The following is a 13,893-nucleotide window of genomic DNA, read 5'->3' as shown; positions in this document are numbered from 1 at the left end:
TGAGCAGAGGGATTTTTAAGTGAACCAGTCCATTTAAATTGACTGCATTATCCAACTTTCTTCTGGCTTCGTGCTTGAAAACACAGGCAAGCCCAACTGCTAGAAGAACAGTGTTATTGTTGTGCTGGAGGTGAGAAGAGTCTGGTGGTAGACACATTAGCACGGGACTTTGAAGAAGTGCACCCAGTTCCAGCTCACATGACAGGCGTATTATGTGAGCTCAGGTACACCTCGTACAGGCAAACATTTAGAAGCAGCCACGTGCCTAACAATGCAGATCAGCACCCCGTGGGACACGTGGGCAGGAACCGGCCATTTACCACTCCGAGGTGCTGAACTGCAGGTTCCCAAGTCACGATAATGTATTTCAAAATTTTGACATGCACAGACCTTTAAAATAATTGAATCTTAAATTTAATTAGAAGACCACTTTAGAAGTTCAGGTAGAAAGAGCCTGGTGTGCCCCGGTGCAAACAGTGCACACCATGAAGCCTTAATGTCTGTGGCATGGCCAGATCATCCCTTGAGCTGCCTGGGATTCGAAGTCCCAGAAAGAAAATAGATCCCTGTCTTGGCACCTTGCAGGGGAAACACTGGAGCTGCTATTCACTTTTCTGAATCTCACAGCCAGGATAGGGGACACAGCTTAGCTCTACCACGACTTCTAGGAGCTTTCCTGTTTCTGGTTCCTCTAAGTAGGTGTTTCAGCAGTGTCTATTGGCACCCAAAATTTACACCTAATTCATTCTCCTGATCCAGTTGAGGGTCTCTGTATGAGATAAAGCAAAGTTTACTTAGCTCTGAAATCCAAGACACTTCCTCAAATGAGTGGCTAGGCTGGCTTTGCAGGAATAAATAATATGTCTGATAAGATTATCTTAGTGTTATCTTCAGTTCTCCCTTCCCTTCGCACCCTGCCCATTCAATCCATGACAGGATCATGTACATCCAGACACAGAAAGGCTGAGCCTGTCCCACTGCCACCTCGGGAGTAACGTCAGGAAGAGCCCGTATTGTTCATTAGCACACAGATGGCCAACCATCCATCGCTGACCACAATATGGCCATCTTCACAGACATCCATCACTTTTGGCCAACCACAATTTTACCTTGTTGAAGCCGAGTGGTATTTCTGCAGAACGACGAGGACACCAGGCACTGCAAGGATGCAATCATGCTGTAAATTCCACCCTTTCTGCCTTTTCAGCTGTATTTTCATGACAGATGGCAGATTGTGACACAACTATAGCATCTCCTGCTTAACTGCAAAACAACTTGCCCTTCTGGCTGCATAAACTCCATCATCATACAAGCCCGCAGTGGCAGCTGCTGTGAAATTATGGAATATTAAGAGGCTGTCATTCATATGTCTCTGAATCTCTGCAGAACTGATAAAAATTGTATTTCTGGATAAGATTTGAAAGAATAGAAGTCAGTCATCTAATTAAGAAGCACGGCCAGGCAGTCATGTAGATAAAGAAGAGGCAAAAGAAGTTTCAAGGTAAAAAATTGAATCTGCCTAGGTGGACTCAAGAGAGGGGTGTAAGGGCTCCGGAGAGAGGTGCACTTCAGTTAATGCTCTCTGCTGGGGGTCTCTACATCAGATAAAGCCTGAGGGGTATTATGGGCACAGAGAAGGAAACCAAGAGCCTGCTGTCAGGAAAGGATTAGGTGAGAAGGAGGAGAGAGCTCTCTCCAGTTTAACTTTAGTGTCAGTAAGCTGAGACAGTTTTTCTCATTTCTTCACGTTTGCTTTGGGTTTGTTTAATTCATGCCTATGTTATCTATTCAGACGTATGAACAAAGTGTTAAGTCCTGCCAAGGGGTTGATGGGCTTCAGACCTTTCATGCTTCCCAGGTGAACATTAGATGACCGCAAGATAAGAGTCTGCTGGTGTTGGGCCTTGGCTTCCTCCCCTTAAAACACTTCTTGCTTAGAATAAATAAGTGAGGAGCCCTGGCAAGACTCTGGACAGCCAGCTGCATGTGCATGAAACTGTGGTTCTCGTGCCTGGGAAGGTTTCACAATTTCTTCCGAATTGTGCATGAAATATGATTTCATTTGCAAATTGAAGCCCTGTATTTTTCTTTTCCCCTTGGCCTTTGTTGTTTGCAAGGTTCCAAATTTTAATCAGAACAACCTGTGAATCCTATTCTAAGTATTTCTGGCAGTAAGTATTTACTCAGGATGAGAATATCGGTTGCCTCAGCTCCGTGAGTTTAGCTCAAGGAGGAGAGGCTGTGTGACTGCAAGGAGGTTGAATGGTTGGCACTTCTCTCTTTCCTTAACCCAGAAAGAAAAATTGCAGAGTTAATTTGTTCAAACTAATTAAGGCTTTAAGTTAGGACAGCGTGTACTGCGTACCTGATTGCAAACCACCTCCATGGTTCATTCAGATTGGCTCCTGCTGTTTTTATCACTAGGTTTATGTTCATGGAGTGCACAAACATAAATTTTTTTGAAAAGAAAAAGAAGCCCAGACTTGCTCGTTGCAAACAGCTACCTGTAGTCCCACGCAGACGGTGAGAATTACCTGCTGCAGGTCCGACGCTGTAATATCAGCGACTGGACACGTGTCCAGTCCCAAAAATGCATATGAGGGCAACGATGCTGTTTTTATAAAAACAGCAAAATCTTTCTACAAAATGCATGACCTCAAAGCTGCCAAGTCAGAGACCTCCCTCTGCTTTCTAGAGCTGTAAGATTATTACACCAGTAAGAACTAGTCTGGTCTGGGGGCTGGGTGTAGTTCAGTATTGCCAAGTTAAGCCTTTGGTACCCCTTGCCTATGTGGGTCGTGCACCCCAGGCCAAGACCATCTCCTGGCACCTTGGAAAGGCAGCGTTAGGCTTTGATGGAAGATGTCCTGCAGCTAACTTTGAATTTACTGCGCCTGGCGTTCGTAACGCCTCATTAGCTCGCTCCTGCCAGCTCCTCGCAACACGTCAGGACGCGGTCCCTTGCTTCTCATCATTCTCACCTCTATCATTCAGCGGTGAGAACTGTGTTGCCTGACCCTCTTGGCAGCACACATCGAGGTGACGTGTCCCCAAAACCTGGTCTCCCCAGATGCAGCTCAGCCATGGAAATCCCTGCTTTTCTTCATATTCTCCAGGTGGTTACCTGGAGAATTCTCCACTCCAGACTGATTTTCCTCTTCATCTACCACTACAACAAGCAAACAGCTAAGTCATCCGCTTGTCTCCCTGTTAAATCTTACAACAATTAGATTATTGGAGTTAAAGAGACTATATAGCTCAACTGCAGAGGAGATATTTATGTTGGGTAAAACTGACATGACTTTTAGGGATTCTTGGGATTTTTTTTTCATTATGTTGCATCTTTCCTCACAGCCCAAAGTATCTCTGTATGCAAGAGGATTTGTTGCTAAAATTCAGGTGTAAATATGCTGTAAATATTTAGCAAAGTGTAGTAAATCGTCTAGTTAATATGCTGGCAAAGAGCCGCTGGCTCTGATTGCTGTCTAAACAGAATTATCTTAGTGGTTGCAGCCGAGCAGGCAGCAGCATGTTTTGCTGTCTGAAGAGGGGTTTTTACCAATGAGTGTTGGCCATTGGTAAACCTACCCCCAGGTCCCCGTGAGCACCAGCACAGAGGTGCCAGCAACATTCCTCCATATAGTCCACACATATTGTGTGGACTATTCCTCCATATTGTGCCCCAGTAACACCTCCTTTTCACTTTTACCACTGGGCCCAAGTCATACTGCAGTCTCTGAAGAAATCAGATCGGGGAGAAAGAGGAGCTTTGGCTGGTTTAGTTTGGAAGTGGGTAAAAAGCTTCTCATGGGAAAAATTAGCAACCAGCTCCTCTGCCTAAAGGGAATTGGATTGTCAAAGTCACCCTTGACACAAGCAGAGAGCAAACAGCTCGATGGCATGGAGGGGTAACAGGAAAAACACACTGTTGTCACTACTGCTTCCCAAAAGATACCAGGGGTATTTGGCAGAGAGAGCTTTCTGTGATGCTGAAACAGCTTGGGTGACAATCCATGGGGAACCCCAGTTCATTAGTGTAAAAATTAATACACGACTTAAATGCTTCAGGATTGAAAACGTAATTACTGCACCAGGAATTTGTTATGTGTAGAAACATCCATTAAGAACCAGGAACAACCCAGGTGACAACAGAGCTTCAAAAGGTTAAAGAAACCAAGCCTGAAGACCTTTCATTTCTCCATGGAAGTATTTGCTCTATCTCTGGGGGCTCCTGCAATAGCGGCATGCGTTGGATGCTGCCCTCGGCCGTCCTGGTGCAGATGCCCAGGGACCCTGCAGGCGTTGCTGGTGCTCTGGCAGCGTTCCTGACAAGCTGCACGCATGCCAGTGACACACTGATGGACGTAATCTAACTGCCTGCTCCCTGTAGGAGAGCCAACATTTATCTTCACTCCCAGTGACTCCGCTCCTAGAGATAAATACACTCAGGAGCTGTCAGATGGAGGCAGCTGTAACATAGCTCTGATGTGCAAGTGTTGTCCTGCTTGAGCAAACAGTGGTAATGTCACTCTGGAAAGAAAAAGGCCTGTGTAGGTATATCACACGTTCAGGTAGGACCCTGCCAGGTACCTCACAGCTGCCACAAGCTGTAGCAGAGCCAGGATCAGTCTTACAGCAGTTGTCCCTTCATGTTAGCCATAGCAATGCTGCTTCCACTAGATGTATTGCTGCATGCCAAACAGCAAAGGAGCAAGGACTTTTCAAGACCAGCCCAAATCAAGACCAAGCAGAGACTCTGGGGAACCAGTTTCCATGGTGGCATATGTGAGCCCAGGAATATGAGACCATCAGACCTCAATAGAGGGGCAACCACAGGCAATCCCGATTTCATCAGCCCTGTTTTCCTTCCTTACCTAGATACACACACTGCCAGAACAGAGTGTCCTCTTGAGCTGATCAAGCACTACGGAGTAAGAAGAGAAAACCGAAAGCAGTGCCTACTTTCAGTGGATACCAGGAGGTTGTGCAAATGTTTACATGGAAGATTAATTCCTCCAGAGGCCAATTCCCTCAAAATGGTTGGGACAGAATATTTTCTGCAGGCACTGGGTATTTTTATTGCAGTAAGGTACACAAAAGGTCGCAAGAGCTGCCTCTTAGCTCACACAGTTAGGAAACATCCCCATAATCTTTTTCTCATAGACAGAAAGACTCACCTCTTAAGTCATTAATCCCCTAGAAGACAGACAGCAGCATGCAGGCACCGCATATCGCGATTAAAAGTCTCGGATAACTTTAGGGTGAAAGCCCACATTTCCTCCCTTCCTCATGGAGGAAGTCTCTGATGCTTAGCAATGCTTTCAAGAGACTTCAAACCAACCAAACACCACCAAAAATCCACTTCAGGCAGCCCCCTGCCCCTCTATGCAGCACTCCCCACTGCTGCACCTCAGCACCAGCGAGGACACAACCTCTCCCAGACCAGGAGCTCCCTTTATCTCCACTGCACAAAGCTAGTTTGCTAGGTTTTAGCTTTAAGCTCTACCTGGTATGTGGCACGTCCATCACGTTGCCCTCGTTCAGGCTTAGGCACCCTTTGCTGCCTGACACTCAAATTCAGCTGACACCACTGGAGTTGGGCTGCTGTGCTGCTACCCCTTGGACACAGCCATCCATTATGGTGCACGCGAGTCTGTCACCACGTCCCATTTGCTTCTCCACACCATATGTTAAATCAGTATGCTAAGCAGAATCATTTATCTTCTCGTTTTTAACATCTATCCTTTTTTATTATTGCTATTAGCCTTTTCCTATCCTTAAGAACACTTGAAAAATGTGGAGGGAGCAATGCCATGGCCCAAAGTCATGTTTTTGGGTCACTGCTGGAGCGGGTGCCTCTTTGGGGACGTTTTTGTGTCGGTTTGGTTTTTTTCTTTTAAGAACAGTGCTTCCCACTCTAACATCTAAGGCAACACGTTTGCAATCATAGTGGCAACATTTGGGGTGAAGGGATGTAAACAACAATATGTTATTGCATGAATATGTAATTCAAATGAGACTATGAAACAGCCAGTTCCCAACATGAACTTTTAACACAATTCTACATGATAAAACATTTTCAAAAATGCTAAGTTTTTAAGCCTCTTATTCCCTTAATCCATCTATGCCAAGCATGCAACATGATTACATTGCCGTATATGCATTAAAACACAATAATTGTATCATGTTTGCTCTGTTTTCCCCCATTCATCTTTTTAATTAAATTAGCCCTTTAGGAGTTTGCCCTTCAGGCAGCGAATTGAGTTTGTTTGAGAAATTAAAGGCATTAGGATGCTTTCTGAGACATGCAGAAGACATAACAGTGATTTCTAACCCTTTTTCTGAAAAGGTAGGATTCGCTCAAACAGCAGGGGAATAAATCACCCTCAGGCCGTTCTCAGATGCACATCATCTTCATCTTGTTTGCTTTGTTCATTGTGTCATACACGCATCATAGATTTCCACATACGCTGGTGGATTGGTGTCAGCGCTTGTTGCTAACAGTGCGTGCCCACAGGAAACCCAGGACAGACAACAACGCCTACTCTCACAGATTGCTGCTATGGAAGTTACTATGGCTAAAGGGCAATAATTTTTTTTTCCATTATGAAACAAAGTACAGTGTGATATTCTTTCCCCCAAAGAAAGAGAGCAAAGAAGTCAGCACTGCCAGACTTGTGCAGGCTTAGTGTGGGAGCGCTGATGCGCATTGACCCACTGCCAACATCGTCTCCCTAATCCCAGGGATGTAAAAATAAAAGACCTGCTTCTCCCATTTCTACCCGAAGCCACTGAGAGCAGGTCAAGCTTGGAACACTCACCCCTGTCCTCACTGCAACACCCCATGTCAGAACAGGTCACCCCCCCATCCCAGGGCTTTGTGGGATGGGATGCTACAAAACCAAGTAACACGAGTAAGGTTTCAAAGTAAGTAATTTTATCACAGCCTCTTAAATAGCACTTTTTAAAGTCAGGTGTTGAAGGAGGTGCAGAAGACAGTGGGTAGTATAACATGACCGAGAGCGTGACATGCCAGCGGAGCTGAACCTGCTCAAACCCATTTCCAGAGCATCACCGTGCTTCCTTCCTTCGCCTCCTTCGCTGGCTGCCATTTATACCAATCGCTGTCATTTTGTTTTCTTTAGATCTTTCGTTCTCCCATCTTCATCTTTGCTTCACCTGTCAGTTCTTATTCTGAAGTTTGAAACACGTCCTTTTATACCACAAGGGGAAAGTCACAAATCCAGCTGGGCTGGGTGGAAACATGGACGGAATGTGAAACTCTCGGAAGAAAAATAGTTTAATTAAGAGGTCACTTCTGAAAGGCTCTGTAGAAAGAACTACACACTCTGCACCTCCCAGAGCTCTCCTGATTTATCTGTCTAGTAGCAAAGGCTGAGCTGGCTCCAGTAGGATTTGAAAGCCAATCCTTGGCCACTAAGCAATCCTTACTTTTCTCACTCGTGGCAGATGGCAAAATCCAAATTCTTAGCTCGCAGGATTAGCTTCTGGCTTGTTCAGCGCTCTTTCCAAGGCTAAAAGCAACAAGATTAACAGGGATATAAACTTGGATTGTTTAACCTACATATTCCAGGCATTAAACCTGTGGAGACTGTTTATATCACCATAATTACTTTGATACAGGTTGTTAAAGCCAGATTCATTAGCTTAGGTTACAATGACCTATACAACATGCTTAAAACCTATTTATCCTATTAAAGAGATATAAAACTCACTTCCTTTCATGAGATGTCAGCAATTCTTGATTCATGATTTGGGCATGCTTTAAAAATAAAAGCAATTGCCTCTCTTACTATGGTAAAAGCCCACTGCCTCAAGGTTGCCACAATACATCTATAATTGAAGAGCAACAGCTCTAATCTTCAGCTTGGATGACAAAAGCATTGGCTATTGAAATACTGCCTGCGATGGCATCTGCATACCAGGCAGCACTACATCAGCTGACAAGTTTCGGCAGGAACGATTGCACCTCAGGCATCTCAGGATCCAATGTGCTGGGAGTTTCCTGGCAGTGGCAATACTTTCCATTTATGTATCCTAACACTTCTAAGAAACAACAAAATAAACCACCACCCTCCTGTTAATTTCCTTGCAAAGGCCAAGATCTTTTGTTTGAACACTTTTCCTTTGAAGCCTGGATGAATTTTATTTCAAATGTTCCTAGAAATATGATGACTCCATGATGTACAATACGCTTGGGTGTTGCATCATTTGGGGAATGCAGCTGGCTTCCAAATTTTGTCCCAGAAAGGATCCCAGAACCAGTCTCTTTAGGAAAAATGACCAAACTCATGTATTTGTCCCAAACTTTCTGTAAAAATGATTGGTGCGCAGATGGGTGCTGATGGCCAGATGAGGACTCTCCAATTCAAGCAAATGAAACGTGACCCATTTTAGTTGTATCTGTGCAATGCTGTGCCTGGACTAGTTAATTTACAGCAAAACCTGTGTGTTTTGACATCACCGAGATCTGAAAGTTCCCTGGAAGGATCCTTTTGATACAAAGAATACATACAAAAATTATAATGACTTTTCTTATGCAACTATAAACAAAAAAAACCCTCATACACGCCAGGGCACGCACTCATAGGAACAGGGAAGTTATTCCCTCTCTTCTCAGGATAGCAGGGACTCAAACTGGCAAAATCTGGAGATTCTCTAATATTCGTGTATATCTTAACAGTAAGAAGTCATTTTAACAGTCACAGAGTCAAATTTTAAATACTTTAGTTTAGAAATAACTAAGCTTCTGTTCATGCTCATTAAATTAGAAGAAGTGACTCTTCCCTTTCTCCCCATCCCTGTTTTCAGCCTCTACTAGTGAAAAATGGGCTTTAAGATTACCGTATGTATTTGATGCTATCTCGATGGCTTTGGCTTGAACAACGAAGTTGTGCATAAACATTACCAAGGCAGCCAGCCTAAAATGGCCTGATGCTCCTACAGAGCTTGAAAGAGGTTTAGGATTAATCCCTGTCCCCAGATGAATCCGTAACCCTCAGTGACCCAGAGCTCCCCACTCTCCTACGCCATCAGTTTTATCCAACGCAAAACTCACTGTCGGATCTCTCATTTGAGCACACTTTAAACTTTCACAGCCCTTTTCCTTACCTCCAGCCACGTGGACAGTGCCACACATTGACACTTCTTGAAATGCAGAGATGGTCCTTTGGCAGGTGGCCACCAAAACTTCTGCACCATGGCTTTCTGCCATGGCCAGCCAGTGACATAACCACAAAAACACCTGATATTTTACCTCTCTTCCCCAGCTTGCAATGCTAGAAGCATGCATTGGATATGATTGTCATCAGGGGCCCCATAAAGAGGACAAATAAATCCGGAATAAAAAAAGTTATAAAAACAAATGACATTATAACTCACCTTTTGTCTCACCAAAGCTACATACCTTAAAATCAATTGTTCACATGAAGTAAGAACAGATGTCAGCCAGAGTAATAAACACAGAGTAGGAAAGTGGGAGTCCCAGGACACCAGCCAGGGATTTGCTTGGTAAAAAGCATCTGACAGCATTTACTTGGTCACAACCTGCATTCCAGAGGCTGGATCAGAAGGATGTGTATAAAACGTACTCTTTAATCATGATTTCTGCAGCTTATAACCCCTTTTAAACTATACACGTGTGTTTTTAATATATAAACCCTTGATTAGTGTGGGGCATTAAGTGACATTTTAGAGTATTATTTATTAACCCTTTTTTAGGGCTACAGCCAATTTCTTCAATTTCTCACATGCTTTCCTTCATGCCATATGCTTTTTGTTGGAAATGTTACCTTTGAAAATAGACCCAAATCACGGTCGTTAGCTTGGGGGTTTTTTTAATGCATCCGTTTCCACTGCTAGAACTAAACATCTCTCTTCCCACCCCTAAAATAGCTTTGTATTAGATCAGCCTTTTACAGTAAGCAAAGGAGCATAACACCTAGACACTGGTCCTCGAGAGCACGAGCTAGCATCAGCGTTAACATCCACATGGGCGTGTTGGCCACAAACACCCACGATTTATTCTGCAGTTCTGCCAGCCTCACAGTTTGGATTATTTGCAATGCAAGCCATTAGCAAAAGAAGTTTACCTCTAATACTACAGCCCATTAAATGACACATAATTCAATTATGTGTTACAACAGAATTATTTTTAAAGCACAAAGTAAGATCCCCATAGGAACAAAACAATAACAATCTTTGATACCACAATTATTTGAGACTTGCTGAAATATCTTTGTAGTTAGGTGAAGAGATGTAAAATGACTATTTAGAACACAAATTTCCTGGGAAATAAAAGTAAAAAAATAAAATGAAATCAAATCTTCCATGTAGATGCCTCGTTTAATGTCTGCAATGTGCAAGATAATATTCCTATTAAGAAAGTGAAGGGGAGAAAAAAATTACATTTTATAGCCACAGCCAAATAACAAAGCAACAATTAAAGATTGTTATGAAGATTGTTACACAAAACAGCTAACTGGCTGCTAAGAGGAATCTTGGTTGTTTAATGTGCCTAAGGGCAAAATTCCAGCCCACCTAAGTTACACCTAAATTGGGTGTTAAGTGAAAAACAACTACCTGCATTCAAGATGGAGATGGAGACAGGCTGACTGACAGCAAGTTCCCTCACCCTGAAGGTAGCCAAAATTTAGAGGTTGCCACCCAGCGCACCCCTGGCTCGGCACCCCATTGCACCTGCTTTTCCTTTCAGCTCACAAGCTGCCTTTGAGCCATTTGGGATTGTGTCCTGCCCGAAACAAGGCACCGACTGCCATCTTGCCCCTTCTCCCTGAAGAAGGTCCCCCACCACCTTCCTCCTCCGTGCTCTCCTACTATGGGAACGAGGGCAGCCCGAGAAGGGAGGGGCTGTAGCACTGGTCCCCAAAAAGCACAAAGGGTCCGATGAGACAGAAAGTCACAACAATCCACTTACCATTATTTTTTTTTTATTATGCACTTTTGCTGACAAATAAAAAAATTGGGAAATAGATAAAGGAAGAAATGTGCAGAGAGAGACAAATAGTCCCAGATTTTCTGAAGAAAAACATTTTTGGTCACACTTTCTCAAAGGAAAGCAAAAGTCCGTAATCAGGGGACTGATACGAACCCACAAGGAGATAAGCCTCAGTAGCAAAAGCAGTAATCATGACAAAACGTACAGGACAGGAGGATTTCCACACTGGGGCACAAATTAAAACAGCAGGCCAAGTCTGCTGAGCATCCTCTGTGCATTTACAGGAGTCTTGTATAGATGTAAAAGATACAGGAAGGAGATGGAAGAAATACTACAGACACAAATTAAATTGTGATTTCGTTCAGTTGACTGCAAGAGTACATCACACAAGTAAGATTATGACAGAAGACCAGAAGTTGCTCAGAAAGGAAAGGAAAATTGCATCTACATTTAAAGTCCAGAATGTAACGACTTTTAATTTCTCATCATCAGAAAAGAAATGCATCTTGTCGAAGCAAGGCACAGGACAGATGGCCAAACCAGGGAACTCAGGGGGATGAGGCTTTCTTTCAAAATATCACAGCCTTCCAAAGCCTGAGGATGTGACGGGCAATGCAAAAAGGGAGTGGGCTAGGAAAAAAAATAGGCGAGCTGCCTGACTTCTTGGCACTGGTGAAGGTTTTATGGTACAGGGTGCATGGGCAACCAGCAGCAGGGAGGGGACCTGGTGCTCCTAGAATAGATTTAGGGAAGGGGAGTCACCAAAATCTATCAGAAGATGGACACTGGACCCCAGTAAAGCCAACCTGAAGAATGACTGATCTTGGAGGAGCGAACACAAACTCTCCCCAAAGCAGAGGGAGACACAGGAAGGTGTCAGAAGAAACGGGCAAAAACGTGAGTTCTTCATAAACCCAGAACCAATAAGGAACTGTACAAAAAGCCGAAGTGAGATCAGAGTTTGCTAATAATTAAAGAAGCACAGGCATATACAGGCAATGCACAGAATGACCAAGACAATATCAAATTAGCAGCTGATACACTCGCTGTTACCTTTTCTAATACTGTAGGAAGGAGACTGCTTCTTTGTGAAGGTCTTGATCTGTCTTTGTTCATTTTTCCCCCCAACTAATTTATGTTGCTTAGTCTAGCAAAGAGGACACATTATAAACATCACAACTATACTTCACAAAATTTGGGGGAAAAAAGGTCAATCATTTCTCAGATCCAACAGCAACAGAACCAAAGAAACCCCAAATGTATTAGGCTGAAGCTGCAGTGAGAAAGATTTGCATTAGACATTTCCTATCATTGGAAAGATTTAGAATATACACAACTCTATAATGTTTAAGAAGGTTGTTGACTCTTAAGGATTTTTTATTTGTCTGTTTTAAAAAACAGGTTATACATCTGTCTCTGTTGGTGGTGCCTTTTGAAGCAGACAGGAACTACATAACCTCACGAGATACCTTACACAGAAGGCAGGATACAAAAACATCAGGAAAACATTGAAATTCCTCCAAAAAGGCCCCATCTGGGGATGGCTTTCTATTTCTGTTTATCCACCACTTTTCCTGAACATTACTCTTAACACAAAGATTTACCTCTGTTTGCAAGGCAGCGTAAACGCAATTTAGCAAAGACAGTACAATAAATAGCAGCGTCTTAAAATAGAGTTTTTCCCAGTTATCTCATCATGTAAGACAAATGCTGATGGATACCTCAGAGATTCTTGCTTTCAGCTTCTGATGTTCTCAGCGCCCTTGGGACAAACTCAGTACTCAGCATCTTACTGATGAAAAAGTCATAGAACCAGAGAGGAAAGTAGCAGAAGATGCAGAGGGGCACATAAGCCCCTTTGCCAGGGGTATACAAGCCGTGTGGTCTCTTGGCCAGCAAAGCGTGCAGGATAGCACTCAGCACAGGGGAGAGGTTGGCATCACAGTACATGGGCATGTGCAGGAGGTAGCTCTTCAGCCCCAGGAGGTAGTCCTCACCATAGTCTCGCCTTGTGTCTGCTGGGAGGTTCTCCATCAGCTCTTTTTCTTGCTTATCCCACAGGTCGGATGTGCCTTGTATACCTGCAGTAGCAACATCACAAGATAGCAAGTGGGTTTGGGGCTGAATTAAAAAAAATTCATCTATAACTAATAGTCAATAAGTTGTTCTCCACCACCACCCTGATTCACAGTTGTTCTAAACTGGGTCAGTGAAGAACAGACAAAACAGCTGGTTAGCTGCGAGTCCTTTTACCTGGAAGAGAAGGGAAAGCACAAAGCACAGACTACACAAAAAGCATGGGGTTCACGCACCATTTGGTTACCAGCTCTACCTAAAAATGCGCTCTCACAACCAAGTCAGCATTTTTACCTTCCCCGCCCCCCTTTGACATTCTGTCCTTATTTATTTTGTGTGTGTTTCTAATCAGTATTTATTAACAGATGTGAGTGACTGAGGAAAGACAGGCAAACTAAGACAAACAGGATGCACTTGGGTTGGTCAAGTGCTAAGCTCCTCTTTCATGAGTGACATTAGTATTTCAATAACTAGTTTGATGAAGTATAAGGCTTGTATTAGGCCAGATTTTAATAAATAAATAAATAAATCTATTTCCCCCCCCCCGTCTGCATCACGTAAGAATGAAAGCAGTGGCATTTCCAATGCATTTATTGCCTAACTATCATGAATTAAGCATTGCAAATAAAGAAAAATCTTTAAATAAGTATTTAAATCTCTGTCCTGGTTTCAGCAGGGATAGAGTTAATTTCCTTCCTAGCAGCTGGTACAGTGCTGTGTTTTGGATTTAGGATGAGAATAATGTTGATAACACACTGATGTTTTAGTTGTTGCTAAGCAGTGCTTTTCAGCTTCCCACGCTCTACCAACTGAGAAGGCTGGAGGTGCACAAGAAGCTG

At 43.4% G+C, this 13,893-nt stretch overlaps 1 protein-coding gene across 1 annotated transcript in view; it reads right to left on the bottom strand.

Moving 5' to 3' along the window:
• Window positions 1-12,700: 12,700 nt before the first annotated feature.
• The window catches only part of HSD17B2 (hydroxysteroid (17-beta) dehydrogenase 2), an 11,176-nt gene continuing 9,983 nt past the window's right edge, over window positions 12,701-13,893 (bottom strand). The window contains exon 5 of the mRNA XM_009332301.1: window positions 12,701-13,059. Within this exon, the coding sequence (XP_009330576.1) occupies window positions 12,701-13,059 (359 nt within the window). The remainder of the gene's footprint in view (window positions 13,060-13,893) is intronic.

Source organism: Pygoscelis adeliae, unplaced genomic scaffold (genome assembly GCF_000699105.1).
Source record: "Pygoscelis adeliae isolate BGI_AS28 unplaced genomic scaffold, ASM69910v1 Scaffold18, whole genome shotgun sequence".
Lineage (NCBI taxonomy): Eukaryota > Metazoa > Chordata > Aves > Sphenisciformes > Spheniscidae > Pygoscelis > Pygoscelis adeliae.
The sequence above is the reverse complement of the archived record's forward strand: the minus strand, read 5'-3'. Positions and strand labels throughout refer to the sequence as shown.